Source organism: Acipenser ruthenus, chromosome 36 (genome assembly GCF_902713425.1).
Source record: "Acipenser ruthenus chromosome 36, fAciRut3.2 maternal haplotype, whole genome shotgun sequence".
Taxonomy (NCBI): domain Eukaryota; kingdom Metazoa; phylum Chordata; class Actinopteri; order Acipenseriformes; family Acipenseridae; genus Acipenser; species Acipenser ruthenus.
Window position 1 is genome coordinate 9969366 of NC_081224.1, and position 23470 is coordinate 9992835.

Sequence of the window (23470 nt, forward strand, 5' to 3'; positions counted from 1 at the left end):
CTGTGCAGGGTGCAGTGTGAGGGGTGCAGATGCTGTGCAGGGAGCAGTGTGAGGGGTGCAGGTGCTGTGCAGGGTGCAGTGTGAGGGGTGCAGATGCTGTGCAGGGTGCAGTGTGAGGGGGTGCTGTGCTGGGAGCAGTGTGAGGGGTGCAGATGCTGTGCAGGGAGCAGTGTGAGGGGTGCAGGTGCTGTGCAGGGAGCAGTGTGAGGGGTGCCGGTGCTGTGCAGGGTGCAGTGTGAGGGGTGCAGATGCTGTGCAGGGAGCAGTGTGAGGGGTGCCGGTGCTGTGCAGGGTGCAGTGTGAGGGGTGCAGATGCTGTGCAGGGTGCAGTGTGAGGGGTGCAGATGCTGTGCAGGGAGCAGTGTGAGGGGTGCAGGTGCTGTGCAGGGAGCAGTGTGAGGGGTGCCGGTGCTGTGCAGGGTGCAGTGTGAGGGGTGCAGATGCTGTGCAGGGTGCAGTGTGAGGGGTGCAGATGCTCTGCTGTCTCACACAGTCTGCTGTCTCTCTATATGGTCACAAATAGAGATTAGGACCATGGACCAGGATTTAGGACCATGTATGTGCCCGCTTGACAACCGTACTGTCTGACCTGCTGAATTCGAGGGTAGGGCCGTTGTGGAACATTTTTATATATTATTTTTGCTATGAAATGGATATTATACAGTTCATATTTTCACACACAAAATGTAAAACCTACCTACCAACCACCCGTTGCAATTATTTAGAAGTATTGATTTAGGGAAATTAAATTATTAATTAATAAACCTGCATTCTGGCACGCAAGGTTTGGTTTTGAAGAAATCTGCCGTGTTGTTTTTAGGTAAACCGCGTCCAGAGTGTGTTTACAACTTAGCAGTCAAGATGTATTAAATATATGAGTACTCCATTATCGCTATTTTTTTCGTAAACTTTGCAGGATAAAATATACTACTTATAGAATATATTAAACACAGAAATAAAAAATACATACTCAACTATCAATGTAAATACATTTTAAAGAAATTAAATGGGCACATGGCCTCGGTTAAAATCATACTAATAATAATTTATTTAGGCCCTTTTACACGTTGCTTTGATGCAAAATAAAATCCTCGTTGTCTCGGAATAGAAAATAGGAGGCACTTTTTTACACACAGAATTGTGAGGGTCTGGAACCAGCTCCCCAGTAATGTTGTTGAAGCTGACACCCTGGGATCCTTCAAGAAGCTGCTTGATGAGATTCTGGGATCAATAAGCTACTAACAACCAAACGAGCAAGATGGGCTGAATGGCCTCCTCTCGTTTGTAAACTTCCTTATGTTCTTTCTTTCTTATAGCCCGTGGGACACAGAGATTACAAAGCATTAGATTACAAAGCATCCCCTGCACACTCCCACTCACACCCCCCCACACACACACCCACACACACCCCCACACACTGCAGCACTAAAGCATATCGCCTGCTTTCAGCAAGCTCCCTCCGACAGACACTGACTCAACGCATCCCAGACGTTCTTAATTCGATAGCGGCACGGGCATGGAAATAATACTCCTGTTGCACAGAAGTTTCATCCATTCTAGGTTTGATTAGCCACAGTGTGTGTAGGTAAGAAGCTCAGGTGTGATATTAAACTCTAAAAACAGGAATGGATTGCACTGCAATGCAACGGGAGTCTTATTTCCATCCCTGTAGCTGATGAAAATCTGGCGCTCTGTGGATCTTCAAAAGTGAGCAGCTCTCCTCATACCATTGAAATCACGTTATAGTGTGAACATCCAACTGCCAGCTTAGACGGAGAGTGTGTGGGGCTGGCAGATTGTCACTTGGCACTTAGAGCTCCCCAGACAAGCTCAAAGCCAGGCAAGGCAGAATTAGAGAACAATTATAACTCTGTATTGGATCAAGACAACCCATCACCACTCTGAATTATTACAAACACCATGCATAGTATAAAAAAGCAAATGGAAAGACATCTGAGGCTGATTTCAGTCACAGCAAGACAGAAAACAGATCAGAGAGACTTTGATTGAGAACAGAAGGTAGGAAGCACTTCTTTTTTTTTAACAGCGAGAGTTATAATTGCACTGGAATTCCAGGTGAAGCATCTGAAACCCTAGGTACATAAAAAATAAACAAAACAACAGATTATGTTGCTGCCCTTAATAGAGAGAAATGACGTGCCATTAAGGAGAAGGAATGATGGGCTGAACAGCCACTCTCTATTCACAAACCTTTCTTATGTTCTTATGATAGAGAGCTAGAACCTAGAACGCACTCTCTTTTTTCAAGCCCAAATGCTACAGAACAGAACTGCAGGCAACACACTTTTTTTTTTTTCCCCCCTGTTTGAGGGCTTGGAGTGTGAAAGAAAATATTTCACCATTTCTGAATTTGCTTTCTTTCCAACTGTGACTGTAAAGCTTCTATCATTTAATCCAAACAGAAAGCATTACTGTTTGCTCTGTAGTAATCTAATTTGCAGGCCTGCCGAGTCGTAGGCCGAATCTGGTGACTCAATTTGAAGCCCTCCTAACAGAAGGTAAGTGGTGGCTGCAAAGTCTTACTGAGCTACAAGACACACGTTCCCCTCCAAAACCTGGAGTAGAAATAAACAAGAGGGAAAACACTGAATTCAATTAGAAAATATGTGTAAATTCATGGGCCAAATGCGCAGTACTCACAGTGGGGGAAATAAAAACCTCCCCCAGCAGGATTGACAGCTTCTGGGCATCGTGCATTTTGGGGAATTCTGGGACTAAACTGCCTAATTTGGGGAAGAAAAAGTCCAGTATGTTTTTATATTTTTCACAGTGTGTTAGGAAGTGAATCTCTGTCTCGACCTCTCCTGTCTCACAGTGACCATCTCTCTCTGGCCAGCCAGGTTTGCCTGTCTTAGCCTTTTTCAATGGCCAGGTTGTGGTCACTGAGCCGGTATTTGGTCAGGATCTGCCTCTGCTCTGTCTTTCTGACAGTTACCAGGTATTCTGCCAGGGTGTAGTTTCTGTTTAGTTTTTTTGTGTTTTAGTGTTTGTATCCCAATGGTCCAGATAGGAGTGTTTCAGGTGTTTTATAATTTGGTTGACACTAATTGGAATTGTTTTTGCAGTGCTGTCCTGAAGCTGTCTGATGCCAGTGTGGCTCAGCTCGGAGAGCTTCAGGACCAGCTGGCTGAGGGGACTCTCTTCTGGGCTGAACTCTTGGTATTGCAGGGCTTTATGATGGAGTGAGTTTGGGTCACTAATTTTTAGATGAATCTCTCTCTCTCTCTCTCTCTCTCTCTCTCTCTCTCTCTCTCTCTCTCTCTCTCTCTCTCTCTCTCAAATTCAAATTCAAAGGTGCTTTATTGGCATGACCATTATTCACAGTATTGCCAAAGCAATGCATACACAGTACATCATCTGAACATTAAATAGACAATAACACTGATGAGAATGGTAATGATAATAATAATGGTAAACAAATATAAATAATAACCACTTTATTAATAAGTTAACAATAACAACAATGAAATATAACAAGATTTGAACTAATGTAGAGTGCTCACTGTCTGTCCCTCAGGCTGTGACAGGCGGCTGTGTACTGGGCTGCCAGTTGGACACAGCTGGACTCCTCTCCGAGGAGGATTGGGAGTTTCTGAGAGTCTGGCAGGTCTGGGAATGTTTTGCAGAGATTTTTTTCATATATATATATATATATATATGAAAACAGTTATTATTTTTTGTAATGTAGACAAAAGGTTTAAAGTTTTAAAAGCCATTCTTTCGTTACTTTTATTTTTACGCAGCTCAAGAAGGGCTTTTGTCCAAAACGTACATTTCCAACTAGCATATCTGCAATTTTAACAACACGACTCCAGGTCTATGTTTCACAGGTTCCACGGCTGTTTCCAAGACAACCGAACCAGCGCGTCTTCGGAGAGGGGGCGTAAACCACAGGACTGAACGGGCGGGGCGGGGCGGGGCTTTCCCCAGGCGGGCGGGGTAAATACGCAGTGACGTCAGCAGCTCGATCGGAGAGCTGTCAGAGAGCGCGCCAGGACTGCGGAGGCGAGCGGACCGACACATCTGCAAAAGAAAAGTTTCTCCGGAGGGCTTCTGGGGTAGGAGCGGGGGAAGTAAGTTAATGCATCTAATGCTGGGCGTCGGAGCAACAAAAACACACCTGCAGCTGAACTCGAGGAAGTGTCGTAGAAAGGAGGAGTCAGCCGCGTATACAGATCTATGCAACATTTATCGGGTAAGACGCATTACAAAATAATAATAATAATAATAATACAGTAATGCAGGGTGTGCAACTGTAGTTGACCTTGTGTAACCGCGGCTTGTGCTTTTAAATGCAAAAAAAATAAAATAATTAAAAAAAATAATACAAATGATTTAAGGTCGCTGTGAGTTGTTTACGCTCGGTGAGTTGCAGTTTGATGCGAGTTCAAACATTGACACGTACTGGTGGTATTTGATTAGCTTGCTTAAAGGTGTAGTGCGCCCAAGTCGAGTGCTGTGTAGTGTAATATTATAATGACGTTACACCCGCTGCATACAACAAAGCAACGCAAGTCTGCGCCGTGTGCAGTGTGCAGTGAGCTGTGAATAAATTAAGCGTAAAAATCTCATTAAACTGCACGGTGCGGGGTCTGTGTGAAATCAGCCCCAATGCAGCTCCGCTCTGTTCTGATCGGCTCGCAAGGCAATTGAAAACTGAAACCGACACGTCTTGTGTGTTTTTGGCGAGACAGAAATACCTTCCGACGCGCCGCAGTATTTGTGTAGTAAACTGCAGTTCTGATAGGCAGGGGTTTGTACTCCCAGTAAACACATAGCTTTCTTACATTATTATTATTATTATTATTATTATTATTATTTATTTCTTAGCAGACGCCCTTATCCAGGGCGACTTACAATCGTAGGCAAAAACATTTCAAGCGTTACAATACATTACACTGTCCCACTACTGCACTAATGGTATTGTGTGTGTGTTTTGGAAGTGTGAATACAATTCCATTGAACACAACGTGAGGGTATAGCTAAAAATAACACTGTTAAAAATGAAAGATGATAATAATAATAATAATAATAATAATAATAATAATAATAATAATATGAATTGCCCTGCCAAGACTTTGAACAAAAACAACAACATATATGCATTATAATTTGTTTATTTCTTAGCGGACGCCCTTATCCAGGGCGACTTCCAATTGTTACAAGATATCGCATTATTTTTACATACAATTCCCCATTTACACAGTTGGGTTTTTACTGGAGCAATCTAGGTAAAGTACCTTGCTCAAGGGTACAGCAGCAGTGTCCCCCACCTGGGATTGAACCCACGACCCTCCGGTTAAGAGTCCAGAGCCCTAACCACTACTCCACACTGCTGCCCTGCACAAATAGGACACTTAAAATGGAATGATAATACATGCAGTTTCAATAGCGCTGCATTAAACTAACGCATGCCATTGGAGCGTCTAGTGAGGAGGGAGGAGAGCTTCATTCTTTGCTGTTGGCTGTTGTATTGACACTCGGGCATCAGTCCAACATCAGTAAGTTGTGAGCAGTCCCCATTAATCCCTGTGTGTCAGTCTTTCTGGTCTCAATAGGATCGTATTGTAATGATAAATTGCCTCTTGTCAAACACCCCATTGTCAGCGAGGAGTATTTTCAGACGAGAGAGGGAGAGGGAGAGGGAGAGGGAGAGGGAGAGGGAGAGGGAGAGGGAGAGGGAGGGAGAGGGAGGGAGGGAGGGGGGTGGGAAACAGCTGCACAGCGAGAGACCAATACATTCATAAAACAATAATACAGATATGTTCATTTCACACAGGCGGGTGCTACAAATCTTCAATATTCCTGCCCCAGTTAAAGAAGTAAAGCCATTAAGGCTGTATACAGTGTACAAGCAGGGTTGGCAAAGCTGGCTATTCCTCTCCTGGTCTTTGTTCCAACCCTGTTATAAATTGTTTCATTGAACCAAGTAATCCTCCAGGCAGTTCATGATCTCGTGTTACCTGTTAAACCTGGAGTGGATTAACCCTGCAGGACCGGATTGGACACCCCTTGTGCAGTCTGAATACATATTTTGGCTCTGCATCGACACACTTTCGATATTGTTCGATATCCAGTTTGTTTGCTGTAGAGCTGTGGCTTTTCAGGATTTCAGGATTGAGACATCATTTAAATGCAAATAAAAGCCCGCTATATGAACATCATTTTATTTTTGTCAGTGTTTCCGTTAAGTATATGGGAAACAGGGTGCAGTTCAATATGTTAGCGTAACATTATTCAGCAGGTTTCATTTCATTTATGAAGCAAGGTGAGTTAACTCTAGGGGGATGCAAAACATTTGGCCATAGCTGCACAATACTTTTTTTCCCCCAATAAATGCTGTTCATGATGCTATACGTAATTATACATTCTGGCTTTCCTGATTGGTTAAAAACATGCGTTCAAGTTTAAACATTAAAACGTGTTTAATCCTAAAATGGAAACATTTAGGAAACAAACCGAAAATTCAAACCGCTAGTTTCAGTGGTTTCTTCCTCTGGCTTCTCAAGCTCAGGTGTGTCTAATTAAGCTTGGAATCTGTCAGCCCTAGCTTCTGTCACCATAGCAACATGTGGACCAGCCAGGTGGGCCATTAGCTTTGCCTGTGTGCAATAGAAACAGTCAAAGTAAATAAACAAATACAGGTCAACGAAGCTTGCTTTCTTTCTGTAGCAGAGGCTACAGGGTGCCAGCCCAAGGCTGTGCATGTATACTGGAGTAATCAGCTGGTTTTGAAATGAACGTGGTTGGCTGTGGGTAGCGCTGGGGGGTGAAAAGGATTTGAATATTCTTTCAGAATTAAAAAAAGCAGTGTTTGTTTGACTGCTTGAATATTTCTCCCAGGCAGCACCAGTGTTGGGTCTTCTCAATCAATCATTGCTGGATCAAAAAAAGACAGAACTGTGACTTTAAGAAGCTGCTGCAAGAGAGGAAGCGAAGACTGAAAGCCCATTGATAACGTGTGTGTGCAGAGTTTAAAAGATTACCACAGAAAGACTGATCTCTGAGCTTAACCAGCCCCGCGCCCGCGCCCTCGTACCTTTGTTCTGTGGGAGGAGACACAGTCTTGTGACAGTGCAAACACGGCAGTCTGAAAGTGCATGCTGTGTACAATGTAAACAGCTTCTGGGTTCAGGAACAATTACCTTAGAGATATATATATATATATATATATATATATATATATATGTACGTATGTATGTCTGTGTCTCTGTTTAAGGTAATTGTTGCCTGAATTCAGAAGCTGTTCTTCATTTCTAGTTGCTGGCTGTTGACATATATGAGGCTGGATCAGCCACAGTGAATTTGTTTTTATGCTACAGTGCGTTTCCTCAGCGGTTTGAAATGAGTCTCGTTCATTTCCATCAGCAGCAGATCTGAGATCAAATGCATTTCAAATCGGGACTCTGTGTGTCTGTCTATCTGTGTGTCTGTCTGCCTGTGTGTCTGTCTGTCCTGCCTCTCTGTGTGTCTGCCTGTGTGTCTGCCTGTCTGTCTGCCCTGCCTGTCTGTGTGTCTGTCTGTGTGTCTGCCTGTCTGTGTGTCTGTCTGCCTGTCTGTCTGTCTGCCTGTCTGCCAGTGTGTCTGTCTGTCCTGTCTGTGTTTGTCTGTCTGCCTGTGTGTCTGTCTGTTTGTGTGTGTGTGTCTGCCTGTGTGTCTGTGTGTGTGTGTGTGTGTGTGTGTCTTTCTGTCTGTCTGTCTGTCTGTCTGTCCGCTCCAGTTAGGATTGCAGGCTGCAGAACTGCATCTCTCCACACTGATGGGTGAAGTTACCTGATGAGCGTCCGATGAGAAGGACGTGAGAGACGGGTTTCAAATCTCTGCAGAGAAGCCCCTAACTTAAGGAGTGAGTTTCCTTTAATATTGTTGGCAATACTGAGTAAGCGGTTATCTTATAAAACCACATCGACAGTCTCAAGTCTGTGGACACGCCCTGATATTTGTGTTTTGCTTCTCTGAGCTGCAGGTGACATTCATAACCTCCTTCTGCTGCAGGTACAGCAATAGAAGGAGTGTGCCTTTTTATTTTAAGACACCCGAGAGTTGGAGTGCAGGCTCGTTTCACTCCCAAGTCACACAGAAGCAGAGAGATACAGTATATAGTAGTAGTTTGAAATGCCTCTAGTTCCTCCTCGCACTTTATCTTTTTTGGCAGTATTTCTTGTCACGTCATTTACAGCTCTGGGTGCACAGCTGCAGCTGAAACCAGCTTCAGAGAACGTAAACCAACAGGAACAACAAGGTCTGTACTTCAGAGTTCAGTTTGTTTACTTTCACTGCAAGTGATCCTGCAAGTACGGTTCAGAAATGTAGCGGCAATTTATAAATGCAGATAAAATGCTAGTGTAAGTTGCTCAAAGTGTGGAATACAAGTCTAGGGAGGTTATGCTCAGGCTGTATAATGCTTTAGTTAGACCCCCATCTAGAATGCAGTGTCCAGTTCTGTTCACCTCACTACAGAAGAGACATGAGTGCACTAGAGAATGCACAGAGAACTGGGCTGATCCCAGGACTCAACAGCACGAGAGGATGTTGAGAAAGGAAAGAGGGGTCTTGATTGAAGTTTATAAAACCCTAAACGGTACAGATAAACCCAGGTTTCAATTCAGCACAGAGAGTCGAACAAGCATAAATGGAAGCTGAGTGAAAGTAATTTGAGAGCAGAAGGTAGGAAGCACTTTTTACACAGAGAGATCTAAATGCATGGACAGGTTAGACTCTGTCCTATTGAATTCGATCCCATAGTGGGGCAAATGGTGCGCTAGGAAGGGGCTCGTCCCCTTTCCAAACTTGTTCTGAAATTACAGGAACCGTGACCAAGACAAAGGCAAATACTGCATCTTGAAACAGCTAAAATTGTCATCTTCATTGCCTCTTAAATTGCTTATTATTCAGTATTACAATTCAAATTAAATACTCGCAGAGCAGATTGAGATTTCTAAACATGTACAGTCTTGTAAACTTTACGTTTAGTCAAAGCCGGAGTAACTGGAGGACATTGACTTTGAAGACGAGGTGAATGAACTGGACCAGCCTTCTGCTTGTGTGTGTGTGTGTGTGCGTGCGTGCGTTTGTGTGTGTGTGTGTGCCTGTGACAAAAGTAAGGGTTAGAAACTAACACAAGTCCTACCCTCAAATGAGTATATTATTGAAATGATCAAGAGCCAGGAGTCTGGTGTTAAATAAACTGATCCTTCCTTTATAGCTGCGTGAACCACTCCTAATAGTAAGCAGACTCCGGTATGATTTATTCATGCTGTGTGGAGACGCTCGGAGCGGATTTCAGTACAGCTGGTACATGGCCTGCTCGTTTCAGTAATATATCTAAAGAAGGGATGATCTGAATCCCAGGACTGGGTGCAGGGTTACTCTTCTGACCAGGTCTCACCGTGCAGCATGCAGTACAGCACTGGGGACTCCTAATCTGGTGGCTTTGCATACAGCTCGCTTCTCGCTCTCACTTGCCCATCTAAATTGCTCAAGAGCAGACAGCCTTGTACTATGAAACCTTTTGTGTCAATGTTCCACGTGACTAGAGAACTAGTGCAAGGGGAAATTTGTCAGCAGTTCTGTCCTTGCCAAAAAAGCAGCAACATGACCTGCATTTTGATTTGAGGAACTGGATGAAAATAAAGTTGAAAAAAAGCTGCTTGAAGGGTAGTTGATATTTTGTGGTCTAAGGATACAGGGTCAACTAGGCTTAAAATGGTTTGGGTTTGATAAAATAAACTGGGTCTGGGTCCCCGAGGGTCTCCCCTGGTGAAGGCACGGCCGCGTGGAGCGCAGGGTGAATTTGTCCTCCAGAACCTGGAAGCTCAGATCCGCTGTGGAGCTCCTGGGTGTAAATGTTGAGCTGGGTGTGAGGATTTCTGGGCTGAGTAAACTTGGACATTTTTTTGGGTGAAGAACAGCAGTAAAGTAATTTGGTACGCTAAAGAAAATGTGTTAATAGCTGTGGGTATATGTGTGTGTGTGTATATATATATATACAGTGCCTTGCGAAAGTATTCGGCCCCCTTGAACTTTGCGACCTTTTGCCACATTTCAGGCTTCAAACATAAAGATATGAAACTGTAATTTTTTGTGAAGAATCAACAACAAGTGGGACACAATCATGAAGTGGAACGAAATTTATTGGATATTTCAAACTTTTTTAACAAATAAAAAACTGAAAAATTGGGCGTGCAAAATTATTCAGCCCCTTTACTTTCAGTGCAGCAAACTCTCTCCAGAAGTTCAGTGAGGATCTCTGAATGATCCAATGTTGACCTAAATGACTAATGATGATAAATAGAATCCACCTGTGTGTAATCAAGTCTCCGTATAAATGCACCTGCACTGTGATAGTCTCAGAGGTCCGTTTAAAGCGCAGAGAGCATCATGAAGAACAAGGAACACACCAGGCAGGTCCGAGATACTGTTGTGGAGAAGTTTAAAGCCGGATTTGGATACAAAAATATTTCCCAAGCTTTAAACATCCCAAGGAGCACTGTGCAAGCGATAATATTGAAATGGAAGGAGTATCAGACCACTGCAAATCTACCAAGACCTGGCCGTCCCTCTAAACTTTCAGCTCATACAAGGAGAAGACTGATCAGAGATGCAGCCAAGAGGCCCATGATCACTCTGGATGAACTGCAGAGATCTACAGCTGAGGTGGGAGACTCTGTCCATAGGACAACAATCAGTTGTATACTGCACAAATCTGGCCTTTATGGAAGAGTGGCAAGAAGAAAGCCATTTCTTAAAGATATCCATAAAAAGTGTCGTTTACAGTTTGTCACAAGCCACCTGGGAGACACACCAAACATGTGGAAGAAGGTGCTCTGGTCAGATGAAACCAAAATCGAACTTTTTGGCAACAATGCAAAACGTTATGTTTGGCGTAAAAGCAACACAGCTCATCACCCTGAACACACCATCCCCACTGTCAAACATGGTGGTGGCAGCATCATGGTTTGGGCCTGCTTTTCTTCAGCAGGGACAGGGAAGATGGTTAAAATTGATGGGAAGATGGATGGAGCCAAATACAGGACCATTCTGGAAGAAAACCTGATGGAGTCTGCAAAAGACCTGAGACTGGGACGGAGATTTGTCTTCCAACAAGACAATGATCCAAAACATAAAGCAAAATCTACAATGGAATGGTTCACAAATAAACATATCCAGGTGTTAGAATGGCCAAGTCAAAGTCCAGACCTGAATCCAATCGAGAATCTGTGGAAAGAACTGAAAACTGCTGTTCACAAATGCTCTCCATCCAACCTCACTGACCTCGAGCTGTTTTGCAAGGAGGAATGGGCAAAAATTTCAGTCTCTCGATGTGCAAAACTGATAGAGACATACCCCAAGCGACTTACAGCTGTAATCGCAGCAAAAGGTGGCGCTACAAAGTATTAACTTAAGGGGGCTGAATAATTTTGCACGCCCAATTTTTCAGTTTTTTATTTGTTAAAAAAGTTTGAAATATCCAATAAATTTCGTTCCACTTCATGATTGTGTCCCACTTGTTGTTGATTCTTCACAAAAAATTACAGTTTCATATCTTTATGTTTGAAGCCTGAAATGTGGCAAAAGGTCGCAAAGTTCAAGGGGGCCGAATACTTTCGCAAGGCACTGTATATATATATATCAGTTATCTCATGCCACCACTCCAGGCATTGTTCTCTATTTCTACACGGCTGCTCTCCCACTGTTTTCTATGGAGGTCAGCCGTTCTGTTACTCCTCAATAATGGAACGGGTAATAAAGCTTGGCTGAGCGATGACACTGTGTTTTAAAACCACTGTTTATAGATGACAAGCTTCACAGGAACGCTCAAGCCCTGCTCTCCAAAACCTCAGTTATTATATCAGACAAACCCAGGGAAATAAATACATACGTACATTTCAGCATGTGTCCTCTCAACTTGTTCTGTTATTACAGACCGCTCGGGGGCTCTCAGCCAATCAGAGCGCACGTTTTGCCTGCTTCACCACAAACTTCTCCATGACGTCAACCGTGCCTCTTTCAGTTTTAACTGTGCTGTATTCTCCATATCATACCTGCTTTAAAAAACCTGACACACCTCGCGGAATTTGACCTCTTAAAGTCCGTTCAAAACGGTGACATCACAATCGGCCACGTACGTCAGTCACATGACAGTATTCTCTTCAATCGTGTCCGTCTTGCACCAAATGCACCAAATACAGGCTGGTAATGATTAGAAAACAAATCCAGCTGGATGTGTAACTTGTATGAGTACTAAAGCAGTATATAACACAGTTCTAGGACTCTTGTGTTTGCTGTCCTGTATCGTGTATCAGTGTGTTAACTCCCTCTCTCTGTCTCTCTCCCCAGGCCTTGAGTGGCGATGGATGAGTTGCTGGTGGTCGCCGGGAGCTTCGTGGTTTTCCAGCTTATGTTTGTCCTGGCCAGTCCGCTCCTCACGGCCCTCTTCTGCCAGGGATACGGGAACGTGGTGCCAGCCAAGCACACCGAGTGGAATTCCAGGTAATCTCGTGAAGCCTGCTCTGGTCTCGGTGGGGTTAGATGTTGTACTGACCGGTCATGCAACACCAAGTAAGAAATGACCCAATAAGCACGTTCAGAATGTTCTGCATTCCTTTCAAAGTGTTCCTGTGAGCTCCTGGCATGAAAACAGGCCTTTTAAATGCTTTTCATTACACGGTTTAAGACAAATCGACAGTTGAACGTCCCTGATGTGATTTGCACATCCCCACGGCAGGGATGGAAATAAGACTGCTTTTGCACAGCAGTGTCATCCAGTCCAGATTATAATATGAGCTTGATTAGCCCCAGTGTGTAGGTAGCAAGCTCAGGGGTGTCTTATTAAACTCAAAACCAGGAGCGGATCACACTGCTGTGCAATGCGGCTCCTATTTCCATCACTGGCTATACTATGCTTTTGCGATAGCTTAACATGGTTTGTCATGTTTTGTTTAACATGCTTTACTCTGCGCTTTGCAATGCTTCCTTATGAGACAGATGCTGTCAGCGTGCTTTAAGACACTGTGCTGTGGGAAGCTTTTATATATCGTGGCTTGCATGATTCAGCTGGTTTCATTGGACTTTACAAAGCAGCTCATTCTACTGGCCGATGCAAAGCGTTTGTGCATCGCTCTGTGCACAGGAAGTGGTTCTGGAATGCCACTGTGGATGCAGGTCACACTGACCTGTCTCTCTGTCTCATGCTACAGAGTCCTGCGCTGTGCTATTTATAAACCTGTGTGTAAGCCGTGGCATGCCGTGTGTGGCAGGACATGTGACCTGAGCAGGGGGAAGGGATCCTGCTTACCTCCAGCCCTGGATATTCGAACCGCCTTTGAAATGCGTTGTGAAAATGATCCAGCCAGTGCTAAACCCCTCCCGGAACTATTCCTGCATCACATTAACCCTGCAGTGTCTAGTTCTGTATCACATATGATACAGTGCATAGTCACCCCTCTATAGTAAAATCCAGAAGCTTTTCTCATGTCAAGAATGCTTGGGCATTGCAGGGTCGCTTTTTTTTTTTTTTTTAGTTTCGCTTCCCTATTTCATGATATTTGCATTCATAGTTTGGAAATACTAAAGGCAACAAAAGTTCATCTATTCGAAACCTTTGTCTTTTGAATTTCAGTTTCTTTTAGTGTTTCTAAAACCCAGCGTTATTGAGTGATTACGTCTTTGAACCTGGAAGGGTTCCTAAACGCTTAGCCGTTGTCAGAAATGTGTCTCGTTGGAAGTCGTCTGTAGTAGTGTTTCCTTATTGCTGTGTATACATGCAAACACAGTTTCAAACTGCCGTTGGCATCTACAACCTGATGGAACTTCAACCAGCAGAACCTGTATCTCACCTGCATGTTTGACCCCAGAATTAAAAACGGTCAACAGCCTAATTATCCCCACGTCGAAATGTCCCAAACATTTATAATAGGAGTTTGTGATTGTTATCACACTGGTTAATATCACTCGCAATTCATATCGCTTTGAGAGTCCAAAGCACATGAGGGTTTACATGCAAGCTGAAATGTTCTGCGCAAAGTCTTACAATGTATTTACGCCTACACTCTCATAGACGATACATTGCAAAGAAAGGTTATTATCAACGAACACTGTTGTGATACCAAATACAGCAGATCCCGTCCTGGAAGATCATTTACTGATGGAAACTGATCAATGCACGTTTTATTGTGGGTCTAAATCAGTAAATGCAGTCTTCGCAGGACAGAATTGATTAAGTTGGAGATTTTTGTTGTTCCTTTTTAAGTGCGGGTGAACACGCGTTTACAGTGCACACAAAAAACCTGGATTACTGTGACATGGTCTGGAATGGAATGCTGTTGTGTGAAGTGCCAGGTACTGTATATTTTAGTTGCACAGCAAAACCGGCATGTTTGTCGTATCAACACTGAGTCTGTGTTTTATTGCTTATATTGCCGTGCTATTGTTGATAAAGTCAGCTCCGTGTCAGCATTTATGCTCAGTCCCTTAAAAAAAATGATTTGCTTTAACTCAGGTTTAACTGTAGGATGGTTTTAATGTAAAAACTCAGATGCAAAGTGTTGCTTACGCCGTGGGGACCCACATTCGCACAGTCATGTCCCAGCTTTGATTATCGCTGCCATCCAGCAGTTGCCTGTGTCTCTGATAAGAGTTGAAATGATAAGAGCTGGAGAACAAGGTCACTGGATTGCAGAGGTGGAAGTACAAAGGTCCTGTGCGTAACACTGCTTCAAAGAAAAGCTGTTCAAAAATGATTCATTTGTTCTGATATGTTCTTACACACATGCCGTATTCTGAATGATTAATCAACATCAAAATACTGTGATATTCAAGCACAGGGGAGCAGGGTGCAACACAGGGGAGCAGGGTGCAGCACAGGGGAGCAGGGTGCAGCACAGGGGAGCAGGGTGCAGCACAGCGGAGGAGGGTGCAGCACAGGGGAGCAGGGTGTAGCACAGGGGGGGCAGGGTACAGCACAGGGAGGCAGGGTACAGCACAGGGGAGCAGGGTGCAGCACAGGGGAGCAGGGTACAACGCAGGGGAGCAGGGTGCAGCACAGGGGAGCAGGGTACAGCACAAGGGAGCAGGGTACAGCACAAGGGAGCAGGGTGCAGCACAGGGGAGCAGGGTACAGCACAGGGAGCAGGGGACAGCACATGGGAGCAGCGGACAGCACATGGGAGCTGGGTGCAGCACAGAGGAGCAGGGTACAGCACAGGGGAGCAGGGGACAGCACATGGGAGCAGGGTACAGCACATGGGAGCTGGGTGCAGCACAGAGGAACAGGGTACAGCACAGAGGAACAGGGTACAGCACAGGGGAGCAGGGTACAGCACATGGGAGCTGGGTGCAGCACAGGGGAGCAGGGTACAGCACAGAGGACCAGTAAAATTCCAAATGGAAAGCCAATGAAGCAACAGAAGGCAAGCGTGCCAAAGAACAATTAAAGCATGCAGACAGAAACTCATGCTGAAACTGCACTCTGATCCAGGGCAGCTCCCATGTGCTGCAGTGTGGAAGGCAGGGTGTGACCCTGCTTACCTGAGCAAACAGAGAGAGCTGTCTGCTCCTTCAATGCATGCACTGCGACTGCACCAGAGTTATAAGGAACCGCATCCAGGGTGCTTTGATACACATGTAAGAAGCAGACGCACAGAGACAAGTAGACCAACGTTTCAGCTAGGGCCTTCTTCAGTGTAAAACTCTGAAGAAACCAAGTCCAGGTAGACAATGTCTACAGTACACTGAGGAAGGCACGAGCCCAAACATTTGTCCACTTGACGTGAAAGCATTTAGCAGAGGGCCATCAGTGATCATCCGGCCCCTAGCAGCTGATTAATCTCAAGCCAGGTCTTAAAGGATCTCGGTGATTCAGCTTCAGCAACGTGGCTGGCATTGGAATTTGAAATGGATATTTTAGAAACCTGATGATTGTTCAACTGCTTTCATTTGAAGCCGATTTTTAATTGACTAACAATTGTGAGAAGCTCATTTTAACAGAGTGCTGCTCGTGGCAGTTTTGATAAGTGATGTGCTGGAGTTGATTAAAAGGGAATTTGGAATTGGAATTAATTTTAAAAAGGAAATGGAAATGAAGCTGGAATTGAATGTAAAGAAATGGACTCTGAACGTGATTGGTCACCCACTCCACACCCTGTCCACTCTCTGGCTTCTTCTGGGTTCATCACAGACTTGTGAGTGAGCATTGGGACGCCACACACGTCTCCAATGTTGCCTGTTGGTCACAGAACCTCGGTTGCAGTTCTCAGAGCACATAGCTTCAAATTACATTGACTTCCTTTTGTTTTTTACTATTCCCTTATTACAATGTTCTGATTATTTGCAGTTACTCATGCTTGACGCGTTGCACCCAGTCCTGGTTTTCAGAACTACCTTCAACTATATTCCTGAAATGACCAGGAGCCAGGAATGTGACAGTGAATGGTTCCTCCCTTATAGCTGCATGAATAATTGCTATTAGTAAACCTACAGGCACAGGTGAGACTTGTTCATGCTGTAATGAAATCAGATTTAACAACTCCTGATCATTTTAATAATATACCTAAGCAGGGGGAGTTGTGAAACCCAGGACTGGGCGCCGGGTTGGGTTTGATCGGAGTGCGAGAGGGAGTGTTCTTGCATGCCTGTTTGCTCCTCTATCACTGAGGCTGTGCTCTTGCAGAGTCAGCAGGTCTGTTATGCACGCCCGCCCCGGACATCTCATAAAATTCCAAGCCAGGCGATACCGGCAAAAGATAAAACCGAATTAAAAACCACATTTTTTTTTCGACCGTCTCAGCACTGGCCTGTCAGCATTTTGGGAAGCTCATGGCACACTTTGCAGCTTGTGGACGGATCATATTCACGTCCCTTAATAATTGATTGCACCAGCCCTCAGTAGAGATGACCGTGGATTCATACTGTCTCGGGTTTCTAAAGCAGTTAGTTGATGAAAGGTGCCGGGGCTGGGGCTGGGACTAGCAGGCATATTTTATTTATTATTTATTTCTTAGCAGACGCCCTTATCCAGGGCAACTTACAATTGTTACAAGATATCACATTATTTTTACATACAATTACATTATTTCTTACACATTATTTTTACATACAATTACCCATTTATACAGTCGGGTTTTTTACTGGAGCAATCTAGGTAAAGTACCTTGCTCAAGGGTACAGCAGCAGTGTCCCCCACCTGGGATTGAACCCATGACCCTCCAGTCAGGAGTCCAGAGCCCTAACCACTACTCCACACAAACACTTTGCAAAATAAATAAATGCATTCTATGAAGTGAAAAGCTGATGCTGGATTAAAAAGATAAAAAGTCTTCAACAGGGTCTTCTGGTTTTCCAATTTAAGCTCTCAATTGATATAATCAATTGGACATGTTTAATATTTTTCAAGGTCTTTTACAGTTGGCGATTTAAAAAAAATGCACTTGATTAAAATATTACATTTGTCCAATTAATCAAATAATTAGACCAATTAAGTAATTGCGTGCTCGGGGTGGAACGAAAGCCAGAAGACTCTGCGTCCCTCCAGGAGCTGAGTTTGAGACCCCCTGGTGCAGACCTAATTAAAAATGAAAGAATGACGTTAAACTGACTAAAACAGCCAACCACTGTGAAACTGCAGTACCGCAGTAAGCTGGACGAACACAGACAGAGATCTGGAAGCTGCTTTTAATGAGATGCTTCTGTGAGCCAGTCAGTGTGTTTTTATTATTGGAGCTTCATTCACTGTGCAGGCATTGAAGTTAGTTTAATTTGCCTGGTGGCTTTGTTGCTGCTGCATGCAGATTTTTGCTGACATAAATCCAGGTGACGTTTTAAAACGAGAAGTGCTTCCTCATCAGAAACTGTTTCATAATCTCGGTCGCTTTGAAGCCTGATTTAAATTATTTCAATTTCAAAAGCCAGGAGCTGCAGTTCTACTCAGACATGATTTTCCACTTGCTGTACAACTGACTGCAGCAGCAATGGGGGTACCCGGAAATAACCAATCAGTTTGTGTCTCTTAGTATATGATACTCTCTACATGGTGATTGTATAATACAGGGCTTCTTAACCCTGATCCGGAGTGTCCTCTGGTTTTCATTCCAACTTAACTAAAGCCTTAATTGAACTACTTAATTAGACCTTTTTAATTGTTTTCTTACACAGTTGCAGATTTCAAGGTAACCATAACATTGTCTAATTAACTTGAAATCTGCAACTTTTTCATAAAAGTCGTTCAGTCCCTCAGCAGCCAGCTGTGCTGTGAATGGGACCCTTTGTGACGTTTGTTTTATTGCAGGATTTGGAATCCCACGGAAAGCGAAGGGGAGATTCCACCTGCCATATCATTGTCAATACACTGGCCCTGCATGCTTGTACATTCTGTTCTGAACCACTGACCGCTCCAGCGCCTGGGTCTCGTTGCAGGTTAGTGTCGACGGTCCACGCTCTGATCGTGGGGACGTTCTGTCTGTACATCCTGTGGTTCGATGACGCTGTGAACAAGGATCCCGTCTGGTAAGAGAGAGATTCATTTCTCGCTAACAAACCTGCTTTGCACCTGCGTTAGTTACACAGGCCTCACACGTGCTGTTTGGAAAGAAACACTGTAATAGCATATGCTTTCATTTTAAAACGGGATATCGGGAACCACACTGGGTTAAGAAAAGTTTTTCTGGCTTGTCCTCAGGAAATCAGTTATGCTAGCACTTCCTGCGTTCTTTCACAACACTGTGTGAAAGCAAGGCTAGCAAACAAAGACTTCTTTTTAAGCAAGTGTCGGACCAGGCCAGGTAGAGGCTGTGCGTTTTTAAAAAACGACTGCAGTACACTGTCAGTGAGTTTCAGAGCTGAAAACCTGAAACATGATGGGTTTGAAACAAAACATTTTTTTTCTTTTGTCTTGCTGGTGTGGAATTTGCTCCAGATGTGCAGCAGGCTGCGGTCGAGTAGGAAATGTCTCCTGGGAACACGCCAGGACTTTTTAAAACATTTTTTACGTTGTTTCATTTAATCAAATGCAGAACTAGCTTCTCCAGCCCTGTTTTTATTATTTAAATAGCTGATCTTATTTATTATCCTAGTCTTAGGGCTAAACAGCTTGTGAATGTTTAACATGAATGTTTGCAACCAACCAGAGAAGAGCTCAGAAGACATCCAGCACGTTGATAAATCTGTGCAACCCTATCATTGTGTGTGTGTGTGTGTGTGTGTGTGTGTGTGTGTGTGTGTGTGTGCGCAGCATTTTAGCTTTATATGGAAAAGACTGTGAAGAAATACTGAATATGAGTTAAGCCTGTCTCTTTGTTTTTCACAGATTTCACGTTTTCTGTTAAATTGACCTAGCCATGTAATATGTAGTTCCCTGTGAAAATACACATTTCTGAAAGAATAATGTAAATACTGTACTTTGTTATCACTTAAAGAAATACAGCTTCCGGTAAATGATTGAACACACACTGCATGATTTCTTTAAAATGTCTTCAACGGAAAAAAACAGCAGCTGCATCAAAGATCTGAAATATTTCTGCTAAAGATCAGTCTGTCCAGGACAAGGAGACGTTTCACGCGTCTGTCGTTGTTTTTACTTTTAACGATGTTTTCATTTTGTTTGATCATTCACTGCTGGTGAAAACAGAACGTCTTTTAAAGGCGGATTTTAAAAGGGTTTTCAGGTCGGCATTGAAATGTTTAGGAACGTGTGCTGTGTAATAACTTGAGACAATGATCAGTTTTGATCTGATCAGCCTGCAGGAGCCACAGCTGCATTGTACTGGAGCCTTCTGAATCGCCCAGGATATAAAAGCAGTTCATCGATGCAATCCAGGAGGTCCCTGCTTCACATTCAGCACAGAGAGTAGGATGAGAGAGCATGAGTGGAAGCCGAGAAGAGTTAGGAAGTTAGGAAGCCTTGTTTTACACAGAGAGTTAGAAATGCATGGAGCAGCCCACCAGGTGAAGCAGTAGGATCTAAAACACTGGGGACATTTAAATAAAGAGCAGATTCTGTCCTGTTATATTATACCCCCCTGATCGGGGCACATGGCATGCTGAGAAGGGAAGAGTCTTGATGGGCTGAATTCCTAAACCTTTCTTCAATTCTTACTCCCCAGCCCTGTAAAATATCCTCATTCTCTCTTTCGTTAACGTGACATTTTCCCCTTTTCATAAATAAATAAATAAATAAATAACTGAAGACCCGAGGCAATTCCTTGAAACATTTTTCCGTTTCGTAGCTTCTTTTAAATTTCTCATTAAGCTGAGAGCTGGGCTTTCTCAGCTCTGGTGAAGATTAGACCTCTGAGGAAACAAACTCCCTTTCATGACAAACAAACAGCCCATTAACGAGACGGCCCCCATGTGACCTCCCCACTCAGCTCAGACATTGTTCGGATCCGGGCTGCACTTGAAGGGGGGTAGCGGGGGGGTACAGTTACTCTCTCTCCTCCTCTCAGACTGCATTAGCATCTCTAGTCTGGAACCGATACTGTATCATTACAAATAAAAAGTGTGCTCTAGTCCAGAGGAGTCCGTCCGTCTCGTCTAAAAGAAGCTGTTTTTCACAAACAGTGTTGGTTTGTAAAATATCAGTCATGTGTTGTTATTTAGATTCACTTTGCGTTGCTTTCTGCCCAAGTTATCACATCCTGTTTACTTTTTAAAACCGAGTCGATAAAAACATCCCTAAGGCCTACAGCTCTGGCCAAAAGTTTTGCATCACCCTATAGAATTAGCTTACTGTGCTTCATGAAGTGGAATGAAACCTGCTGAATAATGTTACGTTAGCATATTGAATTACACACCGCTTTGTAGTTTTCCCAGATTCTTGACGGAAATCGGACAATGTGACATTTTGAAATCTAACATGAAATACTGTACTGTAGGTAGGCTTTTGCGATATCGTTTTGTAGTTTCTTTGTTTAGCTGATGTTAAATAAAAGATCTAAATTATGTTCATAAAGTTTTATTAATATGTTTCCATCCTAAAATTCTAGGTGATGCTAAACATTTGGCCGTTGCTGTCTATAGAGCTCTCAAACATTTGCTGCAAGAACACCTGAGCGTAACCATTAACCTGTCCCCCTGAAACACACTGCTTCTAGGGCAAGGAACACTCGGTTCCATGTTTCTTGCATCCACTGAAGGCAGCCTTGTTGCAGGGTGGACATGTTTAGGGTTACCCTTTGTTGCGCTCATGTGTTTGGGAGGTGAGACCTGATTCTGTAAGCTCCCCAGGATGTAATGAGTGAAACACAAAACCTAAACAACTTGAAAGCCTGGAACTAAAATGTGATACACAAGATCCTAATGGTGGGGCAACTCGGCAGGCACAGCAAGGTGTTAATAAGTAAAGGTTCCCCCGGAACACCCTGAAACCGTCTGCGTGTTAGGAGATAATCCTTCGCTCGCACACACTGCTCGGTTTCCCTTTGCCCCAGCTTCAAAGCACGCTGGTGAAAGCTGTAAAGAATGGCAAATCCTGAATTAAGCAATCAGGAAATAAACAACCTTTTTAAGCTTCTTATAGGTTTAGGAAAACAACAACAGCTGCATTGAAAGAGAAGCCAGTGTGACCCCCGTGGCTCCGCAGTGCGTCTTGAAGTCTGGGAAAGCAGACAACATCCGACTTTTAAACAAACCTTTGAAATGAAAATACGAACGCAGCATTTCACGTCATGTGATTCTTACTGCATGCGCTCCAGTACTGTGTGTTGGTCTGTGATCAGGAGCTGCTCTTCTAGGTGCCTGCCACAGACATATGTAATGTAGGCTAGATCAGTGTCTTTGTAACAGTAAGCAACAGCGCCATCTAGTGCACAGCAAGTGTATTGCAGAAAACAAAAAGGCTTGGTTTGCAGTGGTTCTTGCTTCTATGAAGAGTTACAGAACGGAGTTTACTAGAAACGCATCACGTTGCCTTTGTGCTGTGTCCCGTGTTGTCTGAAGCGTTATAGTTTTAAACATATTGCCGACTCTTCTGAAAATTTTAATCACAAATCATCTGGGCAATGCGTTTCTCCACATTTACTCGGGAGTGTTTCGGCAGGAGAATTTTCTTTTGCTTTATCTTCTGTGGGTCGCGGTGTGTCCAGATGACGCTCCCTCCTTCAACAATGCTGGTTTTCTGCCCCTTCTAAAAGGCCACTCATTTCAGTCGGAGCACCAGCGTCGTTGCAGGAGGGAGCGTGATCTGGACGCACTGCGACGCTCGGAAGAAAAATGATCTTTCTCTTGGTGAACTTTCCCTGAGTAAAAATTGAAGAAAAAAGTAATTCCTTAGTTGACTTCCCTGTGATGTGTGAATAAAAATATTGAAATCTGGATTCTGTTGAAAAACGTAATGCTGTGATACGGACAACGCAGGATTATTATTAATTAATTTCTTAGCAGACGCCCTTATCCAGGGCGACTTACAAGATATCACATTATGTTTTACATACAATTACCCATTTATACAGTTGGGTTTTTACTGGAGCAATCTAGGTAAAGTACCTTGCTCAAGGGTACAGCAGCAGTGTCCCCCACCTGGGATTGAACCCACGACCCTCCGGTCAAGAGTCCAGAGCCCTGACCACTACTCCACACTGCTGCTCTGAAGGTATAGTAATGCGTTCCTAGTAAACACTGTAACACTTCTAAAAACACACTGTTCAAATAGCTGTAATGGGATCCACTGAGACATCATAAAAAAGGTTAAGTTAACACAGAACTAAGAAGCAGCTGCGTGCTCATAAGAGCTCCTGGATGAAGATCAGCTGATCCAATACGACTGGCTTTCAGCAGCCCAGCCCTGGTCAGTCTCCCGGGAGAAGCTCTGATTCCTGTTCCTTTCTTCTCTCCTGCAGGGGAGAGCCCCGGCTGGTCAAGCTCAACGTTGCCATTACCTGCGGCTACCTCGTCTATGGTGAGTTTCCCATCGCTGTGATTTGAAGTGTTGCTGAACAGGCTGTAGGGTTTAAAACACAACGCATTCCGGCAGTATCTTCTTCAACATAATCGCCATATTTTTTTTATCCTTTATTTGGTCCTGTTTTCGGTTCACATCGGTTTTGCTTCAGGGATTTCCCAGTCAAAATGTCTTCTGAATTCATAGCATGGGCTGCTAAAATCCACACCTGTTCAATCGGAGACATTTCATTGGTTCCTGCCGACTCCTCCTCCTCTCCCAAAGCCTTTTGATTGGTGAAATGCATGCTGCCAGCAGCAGTAATAACTTCTGTATCATAGTTGTTTTTATGTGAGTGTTTTTATTTTTGAATGGTCAATGCTTCTTTTTGAATTAAATAGAAGTGTGAAATACAAAAAGTCAGCGCTAGACGTGGCACTTTTATTATGATCTAGATTCCGATCAGGACTCTTAGAGGAGTCAGTTATCATAACAATATAATTAAAGAGAAAATTTAAATTATAAAACATGCTCCAAAAATATGACCACCTGGCCTGTCCTGAAAGGAGGACAGTGGCT

The 23470-nt window shown here is 43.7% G+C and overlaps 1 protein-coding gene across 2 annotated transcripts in view; it reads left to right on the forward strand.

Annotated features, from left to right (window-relative positions):
- The first annotated feature begins 3973 nt into the window (after positions 1 to 3973).
- LOC117402158 (TLC domain-containing protein 4-B) overlaps positions 3974 to 23470 on the forward strand; it is a 29366-nt gene continuing 9869 nt past the window's right edge. The window contains exons 1-4 of one of the 2 annotated variants that reach the window (XM_034913652.2): positions 3974 to 4216; positions 12361 to 12513; positions 18433 to 18522; positions 22851 to 22909. In XM_034913652.2, coding sequence (XP_034769543.1) covers positions 12374 to 12513; positions 18433 to 18522; positions 22851 to 22909 — 289 coding nt within the window. In that variant the 5' untranslated portion in view covers positions 3974 to 4216; positions 12361 to 12373. Of the gene's footprint in view, positions 4217 to 7238; positions 7868 to 12360; positions 12514 to 18432; positions 18523 to 22850; positions 22910 to 23470 lie in introns of those variants that run through there. The other variant, XM_034913653.2, reaches the window with a different exon arrangement.